The 19,295-nt window shown below is 37.2% G+C and overlaps 1 protein-coding gene across 1 annotated transcript; it reads left to right on the plus strand.

The window, feature by feature from the left end:
• Window positions 1–6,737: 6,737 nt before the first annotated feature.
• On the plus strand, window positions 6,738–10,300 carry LOC148024601 (berberine bridge enzyme-like D-2). The gene is made up of 2 exons (XM_087694224.1): window positions 6,738–8,265; window positions 9,651–10,300. The coding sequence occupies exons 1-2, from the start codon at window positions 7,180–7,182 to the stop codon at window positions 10,179–10,181; spliced, it is 1,617 nt and encodes a 538-aa protein (XP_087550350.1). The 5' UTR covers window positions 6,738–7,179; the 3' UTR covers window positions 10,182–10,300.
• The last annotated feature ends 8,995 nt before the right edge of the window (window positions 10,301–19,295 follow it).

Consider the following 19,295-nt stretch of genomic DNA (forward strand, 5'->3'; position numbering starts at 1 on the left):
GGTGACTTCCACTTGGTAAAACCCTTGTGATCACATCACCTTGTAAATTGTCAAGAATAAATCTTGAAGCCTTGGTCTTCTTTCTATAGGTCAAGCTCTTCAATGAGGACTTCATGGCAATATCATCCATTACACTTGCCAAAAGTCTATGAAATAGAAACAATCATGAACCCAAGCCTTTAAGTCCTTACTGAAAGCTCGAGTTTTAATAAGAACTAGACTACCAAAAATCAATAAAATGGAAGAAGTCATGACTCATAAAATGGCTCCACCTCTTTCTAAAAACTTAAACATCTCAAATAAGTCTTCCTTTCCAAATTGACAAACTCACAGATATTGGACTTTTTGACTCTCAATCTCCCTCTCTTGCAAGTAAACAAATGTGTAGATGTCATTCACGTCATCTATAAGTTGGGAATTGCCATCTTTTTCATTTTCTTTTATTTAATGCATGATAGAATCCTCAAAGATCATTAAAAAGTAACCTTTTTGGTCATGCCTACTTGAGAGAAGAGTAATTAAAGTTTGATAGAAAGGAGAGTTGGATAGATCTAATGTAAATTGCTTTTGTGTGTCATATATGTATATACATGCAGTTATTATCATATGTGTAGGCACAAAGCCTAAATCAATGAAATATTATTTGCTCATCCAATTAGAAAAGAAAATATATTGGTGGGGGACTTTTGGAAAAATAGATAAGTTGATAGCTGGGAATGCAATTTGTATGATGTCAAAAAGATGGAAGAAAATGGGGAAAGGGAGTGTGTGTGTGTGTGTGTGTGTTTGGGCAACAATATTTCTTAAGCATCCTGAGTGTTCCTTTGAAATGGGAGATTGTCCACAAGTTGGCAATGTAAATCCCCTCAACATAGAGGTAAGAGCTATGACACGCCCAAGTCCAATAACTTGGGCATGTAGAAGTTGGAGTAAAGGTACAAGCCCATATGATTTCAAACTTAAACACAATCCCACCTCCCCCTATTGCAAGAGAGAGACTATATGTAGCATGCATATGTGTGTGTGTGCGTGCACGAGAGAGACTATATGTGCAAGAGAGAGACTATATGTGTGCGCGCGCGCACACACACACACACACACACACACACACACACACACACACACACACACACACACACACACACACACACACACACACACACACACACACACACACACACACACACACACACACACACACACACACACACACACACACACACACACACACACACACACACACACACACACACATGCATGCATGCATGCATGCATGCACGCACACATAGATACCTACCCAAATAACGCAAGAAATAACATTGGGTAGTTGCCTAGTCACTTGTCCTAAGCATCACCACTTAGATGCCATGAAAATGCATGGGCTTAGATACTTAGGTTTCTTTTGGGTCTATCTCATGGGGGAGCATCTAGCTTGATTGAAAAGGATCACATGCTTCTAAATAACTCAACCATAGTCGCTACTAATAGCATTCTAGCATCAAGTTGAGAAAGTAATGTGATCTTCAAAATTTGAAGTAGAGAAGCACCATACATGGTTCATGAGGGTGCAAAACGAGGGGGTACTAGAACATTATCTCCTTTGAACATAAGACATAGTCTCACATGAACCTCCTAAAATGATGCTATATTGAGATCTAAGACCTAAATCCTAGGGAAGTCAATCTTCATCTCTAAACCCAGACGTAGAGAAGCCACTCAAATAATTGAGTCTACCCAATCATAAGACAACTTTGTGGGAAAAAATCATCCTCTTGCTTTTTGTGCATACACCCAAAATGTCTTTAGTTTTCTATCCTAACACACAATTTGGACATTCAAAATAAACTTCTTGAATTAGCCCTTTAGTGTGTGTTTGTGTTGTGTCTTTAGATCGCAAACAAAAAAACAAGAGAGAGTAGTCCTTTCAAGAACAATACTTTATTTCAAACAAGGTAAATACAGACGTCATCTACCAATAGATATACCTTGTCCTAAATTGGATACAAAACTAGTTTCCAAGAAAAGTTGCCATATGTATTGAGCCAAACTTGGAGAGACCATATTTGAGCAAAAACTACTCTAGGACAGAACTAGATGTACCATCCTTCACTAAACCATTTCCTTACTAGCATAGGAACCTTTTGGCACATATCCAAGCTTACAAGTCATTGGTCCTATCATGACATGTGAAAGTTCACCTAGAGCCCCACTACTTATCATGGTCTCAAGTGATTTGTCTAGCCTTGTGGAGAGGCCTGTCATCTATGGGCATAGTCCTAGCACACATAATGGAACATGTGGTAGCAGAAATTAGTAGTGTGCTTAGGGATATATTATAAGGTCTAAGATACACGGTCAACTTTCTTATATACTTAAAATATATATGGTGAATATTATGCTAGCACAGAGAGAGAATAGATGAGAGAAAAGAAAGATGGAGAGAGAGAGAGAGAGAGATTGACAACACACTAGGGGCTGAAAGATGGGCCAGTCCTCCCCCCCCTTGTGGAGTTATATTATTGACAAGGAGCAAGCTCCTTCGTTACACATAAACCAGTTCTTACTTGTAGATCTTGGGAACAAGATCATGGTTCCTTGCACGGTATACAACCAGCTAACACTTGCACAATGTTGGCAACTTTTGATCCTTCTTGAGCCTCTCCTTCTCTCCTACACAATATGTGTAGGGATCTCCTCTTAGAGCTTGATTTCAGCAGAGCTTCTACAGCACTTGCACCTTCTCTCCTACACAATATGTGTAGGGATCTCCTCTTGGAACTTGATTTCAGTAGAGCTTCTGCAGCATTTGCACCTTCTCTCCTCCTCTTGGAACTTTATTTCAGCAGGGCTTTTGCAGCACTTGCTCCTCTTCTTCTCTTGGATGCATGCAAAGTGATGCTTCCTTCACCTCCCCTATACCCAAGGAGAGCCTCCTCTTTTATAGGCTTTTAAGAGCTTCTCTTCTTGGAGAGAGACTAGAGTGCCAAGATTGGAAAGGTTGATCTTCATGCAAGATGTGGCTATTCCAGGACCTACTATGCAGCACCAATTTCAAGATATCTCTCTATGCGTTACTCAGATGAAAAAATGTCCAGCACGAAAGTTGTAGATCTCGTTTTTTCTAATAACCCACATGGGCCATTTTTAGAGATCGTCTTTCTATCGCGAGATATTTTAAAAATGGATTCACCATGTCTATTTTAAGAAAAACAGCTTTTTAAACTGTACTCTTAACTTGTGGTCTATGCAACCACCTTAAGGAGAGTTCATTAGATTTCATTGGGCCTCAACCTTAAGATTGACTTCCACACAAAAGCTTGTGTTATTTTAGACCTTAGAAAGAGAAAATCACTTCTCTCCTCACTTCTAGAGGATCACGTCTCTCATCTTTCTTAGTGAGAGAATTACCTCTCTCGTCTTTCTTAATGAAAGACCTTAAAACCTTGACTTGTAAGGGAGATGATGACCCCAAATGAATACAATGCTCATTACACACAAGTAAACATTCTCGGGCATCCTCGGATGCACACGTAAATACATATACATAATGCTAATGCACTTCCTCTTCTTAGAACTCAATTCATCTTCATTTATGTGTAACTCCTTGGTTTTTGTGTACAATCTTACACTTGGCAGACACTTCTTTCCCCCTTCATAACTTGTACTGCATGTACCAGATATCCTCGTCATAGTGCTTTGATCCCCCCATTAAGTGATGCACTAGGAATACTAGTCTCTAAATGGTCTCATGGCCATGCTAGATCATCATCAAGACTTAAAGAAAAGTGAGTCATAAATTTATTGACATAAATTTACTAAATAGAGAATGCGTAATAAGCAATCAATTTAGTGACAGATAGCAATACCTACTTCACATACACTCTATATAGACTTGATCCATTAGTAGCTTTCTTTGAAAAATACAAGCAAGCCAACCAAGATTCATTGATAAGCAAAATTTTCCATGATTTGTTAAAGTTTTTGTTAGCATATCCTTCATCCCTTGTAGTGAAGCTTTAAATTTTAATTTGGATTTTAAAATTCCTATTTTCATCCAAATCACATTGTATCAATATGCATAACAAGCGTGCCGCAATGCTAGGAGGTATCTCTCTTGTGGCTTGCAACTGAGATATAGACCTTGGTATACTTGGCAATGAGGCTACAAAGGCTTTGTTGGCATTGTTAATTGCATGCAAGTGCAACCATTTTTTTGAAGGAAAAACTTCCCAAGAGGTCACCCATCCTGATACCATCTTCATGCAAGCATGCTTCATTGCAAGGTGACTAGCATAATCAAGTTAAGACTTATTATTGTTCCATAGCACCTCATTAATAGTGACATTGATCCTTAGTATTGAGACATGCTTGGAGTTAGTGGCAATTTGCAAAAAAAAAGAGGGGGTATTTTATTGCATGGAATTTGGGTACATTACAGTTAGTGAAATGAGGCTTGAGGAGAGATAATGCAAAACATATCAATGAATAACTCCATGTCTTTTGAACTCCACCTGGTTAGTGGAGTACCTCGATTTTTGGAGGTACTCCATCAACTCTAAAAGTGCTGACACAAAAGTTTAGTGTTGTTCAGTAAACCATCCATACATTATTAAACTTAACTACACAAACTTGTGCAAGTAGAATTTGTCTGGGTGTGTCTTGGCTCTAAGTTGACTCATTGGGACTTCATCAATGCAAGTCCACTTGCAAGTCAATGCTATGTGCAACCTACTTGCATGAAGCTATGTCTAGGTGTGTCTTGGCTCTAAATTGACTTGTATGTTGGGATTTCATCAATGCAAGTCCATTTGCGAGTCAAAGCTATGTGGACCCTACTTGCATGAAGGTGCAAAGAAAAGAGACAATCGATGAGTGAGAAAAGTTGACCACCAATCTATGAGCTAGTGCTTGCAAAAATTGCAATTTTAATTTATTTGTACCAACTGGGGTTTTACAATACCGGTTGGAATTTTATCATGCCTTAAACATAAGGGTTTTTTTTAGTATTTTAATTTTAAAATTAGCATTTCATATTGGTTTTCAATAGTAAAATCAGTTTCTTTGGTAACTTGTCTTTATTTTCATCAGTGGAAAAAGTTTTTCATGCACAATGCTACAAGATTTATGTATATTTAGCCTTCTCTAGCAAGTTTCTCAAGGAATTGAGTGACATTGAATACCATGCTAACACCATGAATTCTGATAACTTGTCTAACTAGATTTTACCTACATGAGGGACATCTCTAAGAAGTTTGTATTGCCATAACATAGGCTATTATGTCTATGGTGCATTTGCTTCTATTGTGCATGTATGCATGTGTATAATATGTTTTGATGCCTTTTTTATAGTTGGCTTGACTAAAGGCCATTCATACATAAGAGGAGATGTATTATTTCTTACTTTCTTCTAATGGGAAAAGTATAATGGAGAACCATAGTCTCATAGATTAAATGGCTAAACTACTCCTCCCTCTCTCTCTCTCTCTCTCTCTCTCTCTCTCTCTGTGTGTGTGTGTGTGTGTGTGTGTGTGTGTGTGTGTGTGTGTGTGTGTGTGTGTGTGTGTGTGTGTGTGTGTGTGTGTGTGTGTGTGTGTGTGTGTGTGTGTGTGTGTGTGTTCCTATTTCACTTGCCTTTATAATGGTGAAATTGTTAATACAAGTGTAACTAATGTACAAGTTTGAATTCACAAAGATAGAAAGGGATCATGGGGAAGGAGGGGTGGGTTAAGTGAGGGTTGATTCCACTATCCCCCCTTATTATTAGGGAACAAGAGGTTTTTCTACCCCTTAGAATTATCCCAAACACCATTCTCACACCCTTTGCAAAAGGGTGTGCTAGCTTTAACATAGGAGAGCTAGTAATACAATCTCATGAGAATCAACACAATTGTTTTGCAATGCTAAAAAGTCAAACAAGTAATACAATCTCATGAGAATCAACGCAATTGTTTTGCAATGCTAAAGAGTCAAACAAGTATACTTGGATATTTGAGTTCCAAGCTCACTTTTCCCCACCCTTTAACAAGCTCAATGCATATATTCTCATGTATACTATTCTATTGACCATTCAAAGAATACAATGCTTTGCATTGATTGTTATACCATGTGTAACATTTGTGGAGTGAAAAACTAAAGCTTTTTGTGCCAAGGGTAAGGGGGCAGATTTATGGTTTATGGATATATCCTCATAAGTTCAGTGTGCACAACAAGAGAAAAATTTGGATGATCTTAAGAACATATTGGAGTTGTGATAGCTATTGATTGGCTTTTCTTTGTTAGAAACAAAGCTTGCAATGCTATCTTGGCAAAAGGGCCTTCAAAAAAAATCTAGAGAAGGCCCATTAATGTAACAATTGCATAGGTTGTTCCTCTAGTCAGTGGAGGACACATCATTTGCTTTGTAGCTCGACGTGCCTCGGTGTGTTCTTCAATTGGTGTGGCAAAAATATATCACTAAATAGGGGGTTGTCACTTCTTTGGCTCCCTGACCTTAGCTACCATTGTGTCGGCAAAGTTAGAAACCTCATAAACTAATGCACCTGGTGTCGGCAAAGCTAGAAACGTCATAAACTAATGGACCTTGTTTCGAAAACTCTTTAGAAACTAATGCACCTTGTTTCAAAATCCCTGAGAAACTGTTAAGCTCGTGAGCGTGTGAAGCCCCTCTTAACTTCTTAATTTAATGTGTATGCAAAATGACGTTTTAGTACTTCGGAAGCAAGAATTTGGAAACTTTTATTTGGTCCGAGGCTGCAGGTCGCCCAAACAGGTGAGTGAGTCCGCGACGTAGTCGGTCGCATCGCTAACGATCGAGAGTTTACGGCTACGCTTGTGTTTCTTACACGCACACGACTGAATTTTGTGAAGCATGGCGATTGCAGATATATGTGAGAGAGATAGAGAGAGAGAGAGAGAGAGAGAGAGAGAGAGAGAGAGAGCGAGAGCCGAATAGGAGCTCGTCTGCAGCTGTGGTATGTCCATTCTTGTAAGTTGTCATGATGTATGAAATGCAGCTGTGAGCTAATTATCAACGAGCATCCTCAATCTGTTTTGCTTCGTCTCCAATATTAGAGACAGAGACAGAGACAGAGAGAGCACTCGTGCGGCTGTGTCTTGATGCTTCTTCAGTGATCACTGAGAAGACGTCCTTGGGAGGTGAGAGAAACAGAAAACGTTATCATGGGATGTCGTGGAGCAATACTCCATACCTTCTTCTTCGGCCTCTGCTGCTGCTTCTTATATGTCCTCACCAGTACAGCAATTTCTGCCCCTTCATTGACAGGCAGTGATGCAAGCTTGGATGCCTTGGTGTCTTGCTTATGGAGGAAAGGCATACACAACTTCACCACACGCCTTGAGTCTAGCAGGTACACGTCTCTGCTGGACTATTCGCTGCAGAACCTGCGGTTCACGGAGGCGGGGGTAGCGAAGCCAGGGGCGATAATACTGTCGGGGACGGAGGGGGAGGTGGAGAGGGCGTGGGGGTGCATGAGGGAGGGAGGCTGGGAGGCAAGGGTGAGGAGCGGGGGTCACAGCTACGAGGGCCTGTCATCGACGGCGGGGAGCTGGTCCACGTGGAGGGATGCGCCGCCGCGGTTCGCGATACTGGACCTGATGAACATGAACCGGGTACGCATATCGACGGCTGCGAGGACGGCCTGGGTGGAGGCCGGGGCGACGATCGGGGAGCTGTATTACGCGATCGGGAAGGCATCCCGGACGCTGGCCTTCCCCGCGGGAACGTGCCCGACGGTTGGGGTGGGCGGCCACGTGGCGGGCGGAGGGTACGGCCTCCTGGCGCGCCGCTACGGCCTCTCGGCGGACCACGTCCTGGACGCCCGCGTGGTCCTGCCCGGCGGCGGGGCCCGCCTCCTCTCTAGCGCGCGTTCCCGCGACCGGGACCTCCTGTGGGCACTCCGCGGCGGCGGCGGCGGCTCCTGGGGCATCGTCGTGGCCTGGAAGCTCCGCCTCGTCGCCGTCCCGCCCTCCGTCACCACCTTCAACGTCGCCGTCGCTGGGAGCCGCCTCTCTGTTGCCCGCCTCGTCCACTTCTGGCAGACCGCCGCCCCCCTCTCGGCCCCCTCCCGCCTCACGTGCGGTGTCTACCTCGCAGCTGCCGGCTCCACCCCGAACTCCAACACCATCGCAGCCACCTTCTTCGGCCAGAACCTCGGCTCCATCAATGACACCATCGCCACCTTCAGTCTAATCCTCCCGGAGCTTAACATCACGCCCTCTGACTGCTTCCAAGGAAGCTGGATTCAGGTGCGCGAGATCCCAATCTTCTTCTCTTAGACCTCTCTTTGCACCTCCAAAATTCCAGCATCATCTGATTTTCCAGAATCTCATATATCTACTAACCTCGTTACTTTTATTATATAATAATTGATGCAATAATTTGTGATGTATTGTAGGCATTAGGTAATGTACGTTTGTTTTTCCTATTGATACAATAGTTTGCAATGTACACAATCCTCAAACCACTAGGCTACAACCCCATTGACTTTGACACTCTCTTTTCACGTATGTTTGCTCACAACGGTTGCTTAGAGAGGGTTGTTACATTGGATTAAAGTAGACATCTTTTTTAATAGAGAGAGTTGTTAACTTGAAGTAAAGTAGACATCTTTTTTTAATAAAAAAGTTCTTGTTTGGGAGGGTATTTCAATAGAGAATTCCATCAAGCTACCTTTTGCATTGTAAGCCTAAGTCTATTGAATCGCTAAGCATTTCAAAAGCAGTGTCAAGGGGACATGGTTGCTTCTGTTTTAACTTCATTGGGAACTACAATGCAACCCCCATGATTTCTTACTTGCATTTCAAAAGGAGAGTCAAGGGGACATGGTTGCTTCCATTTGAATTTCCTTGGGAACTACGATGCAAACCCCATGATTTCTTACTTACAGCTAGATGGGTGAATGCTTTCCTTTTTTAATGCGAGGTCGAGTTTTATTAATGTAATATTTGCATCCTTATATGAAGAAAGTCAAGCTTAAAAGAGCTTAGCAACTTTGAAAGTAACCTAACAAATAACCGTTAAGCTCTAATAGAGCTGTGTAGCTTAAGTACCATTGTTTTGCAACCAACATCATCGATCTTGGGCTTGCCCCAAAGTTAGACACATTTGGTTGAAACTTTAAGATTGGTTCATTCATGCGTAGGTGCATGACTACAATAATTGGAAAATGTCATTGTTGGGTCAAAAAGGGAGATGGGTGAATGTTTTCTTAATCAAACACCAAAAGTTTAGGAATTGAGCAAAACTATAGTTCAATTGTTACAAAATCCTAGATGAAAAATCCATATTGCAAAATTTATTCCCCCAACTTTTTCTTTGGTAGCTCCCTCTCTGGTCAAGTTCATGCAAGTTTAGATCTATGCTTTAAGTTCAAATAGATTGTTTTACTATCTCATGCAAAAGGAGGGTATCCTCATATGCATACACACAACATTTAACATTAGTAAACACTCACTAGTGAATCACTTATGTGATACTCATAATTCTCATGGGATACTCATAACTTTGTTTATATTTCTTAAATTTTCCATCAAAAGTATGAAGAAGTTTGGATGTTGGAAGATATAAAATTTTGTAGACCTAGAGTTGTTTCGAGGTTGACAAATAAATAATTTGACTTCTTTCTTTGCAGGCAGCTGCACAATCAGCCTCAATCTCTAATCCAAGTGATTTGAAAAATCGATATGAGAGTAACAAATCCTTCTTCAAAGCGAAGTCTGACTATGTCAAGTCTCCTCTCTCAATAGAAGCACTATTTGAAGCTTTTTCCATATTAGACCAAAACCCACAAGGTTACATGATTTTTGATGCATATGGGGGTGAGATGGCAAAGATAAGCCCAAGTTCCATCCCATTTCCACACAGGGCTAGAAACCTATATAGCATACAATATCAAGTAGTTTGGCAGAATGATACCTTATCCAATAGAAATGCCTCCTTCTCGTGGTTGACATCACTTTACAACTACATGGGGACATATGTTTCCTATACCTTTGGTTCTAGATCTGCATATGTTAACTACATAGACCTTGACCTAGGTAATGGATCCATTGCCGGACCTAGCTACTTTGGTGAAAATTTTGCTAGACTTGTCAAGATCAAAGCAAAAATTGACCCAATGAACTTGTTCAATAATCCTCAAAGTGTGCCGATTAGCCTATGACTCAATATGTAAAGGGGTGTATATGACAATGTTATTGAGACTTGCTAGCATGAATTGACCCATTGAACTTGTTTAACAATCCTCAAAGTGCACCAATTAGCCTATAATTGAATCTCTAAAGAAGTGTATAGGACAATGTTTCAGAATTGTTGGGTTATTCCTAAAAATCAAGTATTGCATGTTGCAATACCAACAAGTTTCCAAAATGCAAAATCGTAGGTTGGTGCTTCTCATGTGACATGTTTTATTTGCAATAGAAACATACTCCTCACCAAAGTCAATAACTTTGAAGTTTTGTTTGATAGAAATAATATGGTGAGATAAGAGTCTATGTTGAGTTTAATTGGTCAAAGGACATGAGTACATCAAAATATCATTAAATATGCTTAAGCAAGTTAAACCATTGCCTTTTTATTTAATTATGTCTCTAAAATAGAAACAATTCACAAGTTTTAATGAAGAAATAACAATAACCCAAGAGTCTTATTGCACACTTGACATGTGATTTCTTCCTAAGAAAATATAAAATATATTGTGACATGTTGGATCCTGTTTACTTTTTGAATTCATCATCATTCTAATTAGGAAACTCACGTTTTAGTCTAAGTTGAGATGCTATATTTCACTCAATGACATACCCAACATGTGATTACTTCTCAAGAAAATATATAGTGAAATGTTGAATCTGACTTATTTTGTAAACTCAATCACTAATTGGGAAATCAACCATTTAATCTAAGTAGGGATGTTGTATTGCCTAACGTGGCACAAGATATTCAAGTTACTTTTTAACTATTATCACTTTGGTCCAACAAGTCCTAAAAAGCAAAGGCTTGGGCACTATATTCCATGAGGTCCATTCCAATAACTCAACTTTCACTAGTGTAGTGATAGTTATCCTTGTAGTGTAATGTTTTACTTTGGAAATAGTTTATAACTAGATATAGCCTTCCCCACGGAGGTTAATCATAAATATATTTATGTATCATGTGGGTTCAACATATGGGATTTTTTTAATAGAATTTTTACACATTTGTTACATACAGAAGGGTCCCATATAAAGGGGTTACTTACAAATTGAATAGAAAAGGGTTATGTTTTATTAAGGAAAAACTCACAGATAAGGATATTTATAAATAGTCCTTGAATGCACGTGATATAGATGGTATACATATAGTGAATTACCCGAGTGGCCTTCATGGGTTATAGTGATCAAAGTTACAAAAAGGCCTAAATTTCTCTAAGGGTTTTGTGTCTCTAGCTAATTACTTGAAATTCACTATATCATGAGGATTATTTTCCACATCTTCACATGCTTTGCATACGAGTTTGCATAGTTAAGTGGTATTAAATATACACTACGTACCTTGTACCAAATCGATACACTAACATATTGGTATAAGTACCCAAATTAATCACTCTTTTGCATGATAGATGTCTTGATGAGTTACTTTTTAACTCTCATCACTTTGGTCCAACATAAGTGCCTTGTAGGAAATCAATAAACTAACATATTGGCATATGTACCTATATTAATTGCTCTTTTGCAAGATAGAGTTCTTTACAAGTATTGGGTTAGTTAAGGAAGAAAACTCTAGGGTGCTAAATTCAAAACACATTTACAAGCACCCTTGAATTAGATAATTCCATAGTGATATATGACACATTGATATCTTTACATCTACTATGGTAGAAATGATGATTGATACTAACCACATCATATGCTATGATCTGGTGTGCCAAAGGTAGATTTAGCAATATATTTTATTCTTGCACAACCATAAAATTTTCCTATAAATATGAATGACATCCAAAGTGTGACAACTGAGAAATGAGATAAAACATTATCAATTATGTTTTTTGAGCTCCCGTAAAAAATACATTCTTCTCATTGTCTACTCTTTTGGTGCATTATTGAGAAATGTGCCATTTTCTCCACTCTTATTTTTGTGAGCCAAAACTATAGCTCTATCACCCAATGTAGCCTACTTATACACTTAAGCCATAATGCTACCCATCGAAGTTAGAGAACTTAATAGAGTCATATTTTTAAGGGCTTGTGGAAGTTGAGTAGAGGCTCAAAATGCATGTGATAAATTTATTTTTCTAAATGTTGGCTTTCAAGTTAAATACCTTGCCAAGACATGTATTTTTTGAGTATTCATATGAAAATATCCTTAACCAAACACGCACTCTAATCTTAATGGCTTTCATAGGAATTAAAAAGATGGTATATACACATCCACATGTTTTGATTTCTTTGTCTAATAAACATACCCTTACCCCACATATTCATGTATGGAGCAATACTAATAATACATAGAATATACTTGCTACTTTGTAATGTTCATAATGAAGCACTAGTTGCTTATTTGTATATATAGTTGGAGTTAGAGGATATGAATGAAGGTGACTTTATGGACAATCTCCTCACAAAGTCTAATGATCTTAAGGAGTAGTTAGTTTTTGCAAATTGGATAACACCTCAAATATCACTTTTGAAAACTATTGTTTATGGACTACTAGATTCTTAGTGCAGTTTTGCCTCTACTTTAAGGCTTTTAGGCTTGGATTAAGGGTGTAATCCAAATGCCCTAAGGTTCGAGGACTTAGTTATTGTGCTTTTACAAAAAGAACATTGTTAAGATAAAAGCTGTAATATGCATATTTCTTATTAATCGTTTATTTTTTGTCAACATGGTAAATGAAGGGCCTCTTCAAACAAGTAAAACCCTACGTTAGCTAACACCAAGAAACTAGTAAGAATGGGGAAATGCCTAAGGGAAAAGGTAACTCTAGCTGTTGTAGGGAATAGTGTTTCATCAAAGAATGTCCAAAATTGATGAAGGAAGTACAAAAAAAAGAGGGTTTGGTACTTTCATAGTGGCGCAAGCAAGCACATAACTTTTTAGATCATTTTAGTTGCCTCTTATATGGAATAAAGATACATGTGCAGATAACTTGCCTTATCTTATCAACATAGTTGGAAATATTGTTCTTTTTATTTCTTATAATAGTATATTTATATTTTTAGATGCACCATATGTTTCAAGGATCAAGAAGAATGTGTTATTAGTTTGTACACTTAGTGAGATTGCACTAATGGTCAAATTTGTTCATAGAAGATGCAGTATTCATAATCTAAGTGATGATGACTTCATTATTGCATCTAGTTCATTATGATGGAGTCTATATAGAATCAAAACATATGAGAAAAGTTGTGATGATGGAGAACATTTAGTTTCAAATATGTAGGCTATGTGTGGTGGCATGCATGCCCATGTCATCTAATGTTTACAGTGTACTCCTATGTGCATAAATATCATATGGTGTCTAAGTTTCCTAAACTTATCGTATATTAAGCACTTATTTGTATTTCTTAAGAATTTTAAGAAATAATTAAAAAATCCTACATGAGTACCCCCAAATATACATGGATGAACATTCATTGAAATAAAATATGATGTTTTTTACGTGCTTTTTTTTGTTGTTGTCATTGGAAATGTATTAGGATGTACAATGTGCAACCTTCTTTCTAATTGGGGGAGTATATCTCTATAGAGCTTGATCACTATGTGGATATGCATGCAATCATGTGCATTAATAGTTTAGGGTTTAAATATTTAAAGAGTTTACATAATCAAATATACTTCAAGTCTTTTTAGTACATGTCTTTGCTAAATAAGAGTTATATTTATGATCTTAATGGGATTTGCCACCTTCATGAAATTCTCCTTATTTAAGTCATAAGTGAGAGGTTCAAGGTTCAATGCTTGTGAGTGTCTATTTTTAATCATGTTTTCTAAACTTAATAGCCACATAACAAAGATTCAATGAGTTTTATCAAAAACTCAATCAAAGCATATGGGCCTTTGGTGGTGTGTGTGTGTGTGTGTGTGTGTGTGTGTGTGTGGAAACTGGCTTATCTCTTACTTGTAATAAGCACTCAGTGTTAGAAAAAAAATGGAAGAACTAGACAAGCTACTTGATTGTCTATACAATACTAAAAATGGTTTTCCTTATTGGAATCAAAAAAATGGAAAGATAGCCTACTTGATTGTCTACATAATATTGAAAATGGTTTTTCTTCTCAAAAACTTTCCTCTAAAGCTTATAGCCCTCCCTAAGGCATGGAAGCTTGTCTTTATAGGACTATAAAATATTGTTCTTGATTGTTTTTTTGCACTAAAATACGTTACCTCTTTTGCTTATAGTTCTCTTGTTTTATCTTTGGTTTTAGGAAAATGCAAAAGTTTGATGCGTATTTTTTCTAGTTTAGAGACAATCTCATGAGATGGTAATGTTGTTTGAATCAAATAGTTGAGCAAGAATGGACATTGGAAAACCCAAATTTGTTGTTTTAATCATGTGTAAACTTATCCATCCACCTCTAATATTCATCACCATCAAAGAAAACTACACATCCAAAATAAAGAAAGCTATGTCCCAACAACTAATACATAAATAGAGCCACATCTTCAATAATCAACTTCTAGATACTAGCCTTTTTAGGAGAGCTTGGAGCTACTAGAATATGTGTAATACGCCTCTCTAATAATTTGGTCGTATATACACTTTTAATATTTGTGAGAAATTGATCTTTCAAACAAGTGCCAAACATTATTTGGACATTGCAATAATAAAGGGAACTTAGCTCTTTCTTGGTGGCAAAAGGACAACCTAACAATATTCTTATAGTATTGAAACCTCACCTAGTGATGATGAATATTGAGCTTTAGAATTGCATACCACATAATTTTATTAGCTATAATTTATGCTTTAGTTATTTGAGAGCTTCAATGTTAGAGACTAAAAGTGGACATTTCATTAAATATATTATATCTGCATATTTTAGGAGCACTATCTATGTGGTCTTAACATGCATAATGCAATAAAATTAATGTCTTTATTTGAGAGATTATGCATCTTAAGACCACATAGATAATAATTAATGTCATTATTTGGAAAATGAAAGTGGGCACGTCATCAAATGTATTATATATGCATATTTTAGGAGCATTATCTATGTGGTCTTAACATGCATAATGCAATAGATTTAATGTATTAGAAACTGAGTTGTACAATCCCTTCAAATAATTACATCAATATTTTAGCAAGAAATCATTTTGTACAGTGATGGAACATTGGGGAGAAATCATAGTATAACTTTCTTCAACATCAGTACACCTCCTTTTGGGGAAGAAGTGAAAGGTCACACATATACAAAATTGAAAGAAGCTTGGAATGGACCTTTGACTTTTGACTGGTCACTTTTTAAGCAAAAAACTAAAGATCACACATATACAAAACTTAAGGAAGTTTGGAATGAACCTTTGACTTTAGACTATATCTCACTCTTTTATCATTTTGAAGATACTGAGGTTAATCTTTAAGTATTTACAACTAATATTTTCCAATTGGCTTATTTTTTTAAAAAAAATAAAGTGTGAGGATTCAAAAGTTGAATAGGATCAATTAAGGCTTTTAAAAAGAATATTTTGACTTAGTTTAATCAATATTGAAAAATCTACACAAGAACTACCCTAAAATGTCTCCTAATGTTGCAAGCTTATTCATTTTCTTAGTCCATACAACAAGACCGCTAGTCCAAACCTAATAATAGCTACAGGTCACACTAATCTCAAGTTTGCTAGTACCACTTTTTAGGTGTAGATTACCTTGTTTTACTAGCAAGTACCACTTTTGAATGTTACATTAACACTTTTTGATAGAGGGAGATACTTTTTAATGTGCCGGGACTACATTTTAGTGAGCGGGGATACATTTTAGTGGACATGAACTACTTTTTAGTGGTTGAGGATCACTTTTTAGTGGACGTGAACCACTTTTTAGTGGTCGAGGATCACTCTTTAGTAGTTCCCTACCACTTTTAATGGTGGGCTCAATCACTAAAAGTGATGTGAACCACTTTTTAGTCACATTTTTAGTGGTGGAATTGAGCACTGAAAGTGATAATAATCAATTTTTAATGGTTGGGTACTATATTTTTAGTCACATTTTTAGTGGTGGAATTAAGCACTGAAAGTGATAATAATCAAATTTTAATGGTTGGGTACTATATTTTTAGTCACATTTTTAGTGGTGGAATTGAGCGCACTGAAAGTTAATAATACATTTTTAATGGTTGGGTACTATATTTTAGTGGTCCAACCTATTTTTACAAGTACTTCACCGCTTTTAAGTGGTTAAAATTCACTTTATAGCCATGGAACACAAGTTTTAAGGCAACACTTAGGAGTGATTCTTTATGTTTAGATGCGTTTTCATGCATTACTCTTAATTTAGGCCAATTACACACCAAGATGTAGATGGATAGAATGCAAGGGAATAATGGCTGTTAAGCCATGTGGTGTATTCATGTATGCCTCTTTTTCCAAGTTTAGATTGGTTATATGCCTAGCCATGGATAGACAATCCAGAAAAAGAGTGGTTGCTAAGACACACATTTCCATGCATGATATTTTTGCCAAGGCAGTCATGGATAGATAGAATGTAAAATAATATCATTAAGCCACATGTTTTCATAAATGAATCTTTTGCCAAATTTAGGTCGATCACACACAATAGTATGTGAAAAAATATTGGTTGTTAGGTCATGTGTCTCCACACCATTTGCTCTACTTTTTGTGGTTAGTGGACACTTCTAGGTGAATCGTTAGTGCATCTAATCCACTATAGGATAGCATTTCCATGTAATAAAAATTTTCTGCAATGACATATAGGATTCAAACACCCACTAATCAACATAGAGCTAAGTTCTAAAACTAGTGGGACAACTCATTTTTGTTGACCAAATAGGCATTGTTCTATGTGTAAGAATGATGCCAAAATTATTTTGCATTCTATCTCTCCACAATTCGGTGTGTAATCAACCTAAAATGGACTAATTACACATGCCCCTTTGTAGGGCAAGGATACCGATTATACAAATTTGTATGCATGTAACAAACTTGTCTTGCCAAATGAATCTTGTGCAAGGTTATTTCCTTTCTAAGGCATCCTTCCCTGAGCTTGAGGAAGTACCTTTTGTAGCCTAGTTTTTCATCCTAAAAATAGTCACAAAATGACAATTCCTATTAAAAAATGTGCAAAAATACATTATGAAAATAACCCTTTCACAACTTGAGTGATGATTCCTAAAAGCATGTGTGTAGTGCATAGTATATGCATGATAAAAAAACCTTCAAAGCAATACGTAGCTCCACATATGTATAGACTATATGTTGTACACTACAAGGGGCTGAAACATTTGAGAAATAGAGTAAAGGAGACTGCCCCTACTTCAAAAGTGGGAAAATTTGGCTAACAAAGATCTCTTTAGATCAAGAAAGAGAGAGATGGAATAATGTGCAATTTGCCATGAGAGAGAGAGAGAGAGAGAGGTGAAAATGCCAAAATGACTCATGAGAGCTTGAGGGTCAAGAGTAGAGAAAGATAAAGTTTTCTATGAATATATGCATTGATTTTACGACATTGGTACCTTAGCTATTAATTAAAGATAGTAGGATTTCTTTTCACACACTTTTGGCATATAAGCCGTTTTGGTTAATAAACTTATATTTTGACTAACCACCATTGATAGTATGTGAAAAGACTAAAGCACCTACTTTTTAATCCCCAAAACTATCTACTTCAAAGCACCAAAAGAAAGCCACCTATAGATGCTTTCACCCTCCGTAAAGAACCTCTTATTGTGACACACCATGCTTGATATTAGAGCTTTGTTCTGCTTTGAGTTTTCTTAAGCCATTCCATCAAGGTTGTAAGTGATGCATCAAGGTTTCTTTAACTTTGTAACACCATCCATAACCATGTTATTCGTGTTGTCATGCGAGTGTGAGATGTGAGGTATTTAAGGTTTGAGGCTATGAAGGAGTCCATAAATCCTCTTCATCTCATAAAATGCTTTAATGGATTTCAAGAATCAATACATTTTCTATTCTATCGTCAAGGGATTAGCTCTAAATTGATGAAGCAAATTGGAGATCTAAATAGATTCTACCCAAGATCAATGCCACCAATATCTATAAAAAAAATCGTATTTTCAAATTTAGAGCTTCCTTAATGTATGTAGAAGATCATGTATTCTCTATGTAGGTTCCTCTAATGATTAGAAAGTTCACACTTTGTCATTAGTCATGCATAAAATTTAAAATTTCATAAAAATCTCATTATCTACATTTAGCATCATACCCCTTTTCTTTTAAGGACTTAATGCTTCTTGCATAATATTAGTGCTCAATACTAGACACATATTCCTCTGGGATAGCCATTTGGTTATATAACTGGCAAAGCATTCCATAAACGAATAGATATCTCTACCCACTAACTAATCTAGAATCTGATCAATGACTGGCAGTGGATAGTAATCTTCAACCATCTATTTATTTAGATCCCTAAAATCTATGCGAAGTTAGATTTTATTTTATTTTTTTTCAATAACTACAGGTGAACTCTACTCTATGTATTGTACAAGAAATATCATGCTAGCCTTATGCAATTTTTGTAGCTTCTCAAATAGTCTGTTGTCTCCTAGCTCAAGAGGCATATGCCTCACTTTTTATCGAGCAGGATGGCTACCCTCCTTCATGGGAATAGTATGCAGAACCACACTAGGAGGAATACCCCTTAGCTCATCATAGCTGTCGGCAAACATATCACAAAATTCTTAGATTAAGGACACGTAGTCCTTCCTCTCTTCTAGATTCAGCATAGATTCTAATTTAATCAATCACAGCTCATCCAATGTACTAAGATCTAGCTCAATCACATCTGCATCTCTGATTCTATCATCGTGATCTTCTATTGACTAATTCAAAGTCACCTAGTAGACATCTTCTGTACTGGACCCCTCTCTTGATTCATTGCTTGACAAAGTCTTACCTGCTAGACATCTTTTATAGTGGACCCCTCTCTTGATTCATCACATATTGACCAAGTCTCATTACCGGAAGGATCCTCAATGCATCTAATCCTATCAAATGCATCCACAATTATGTGTTTGACACTTCTACCAAAAATCAGATGACCCATGAGTATATCAACTTGAGAGTCAGATTACAAGATCCATGGCCTTCTTAATAATACTTGATA

This window comes from Lygodium microphyllum, chromosome 15 (genome assembly GCF_053477565.2).
Source record: "Lygodium microphyllum isolate KBCC chromosome 15, Lygodium_microphyllum_v1.1.10, whole genome shotgun sequence".
NCBI lineage: Eukaryota > Viridiplantae > Streptophyta > Polypodiopsida > Schizaeales > Lygodiaceae > Lygodium > Lygodium microphyllum.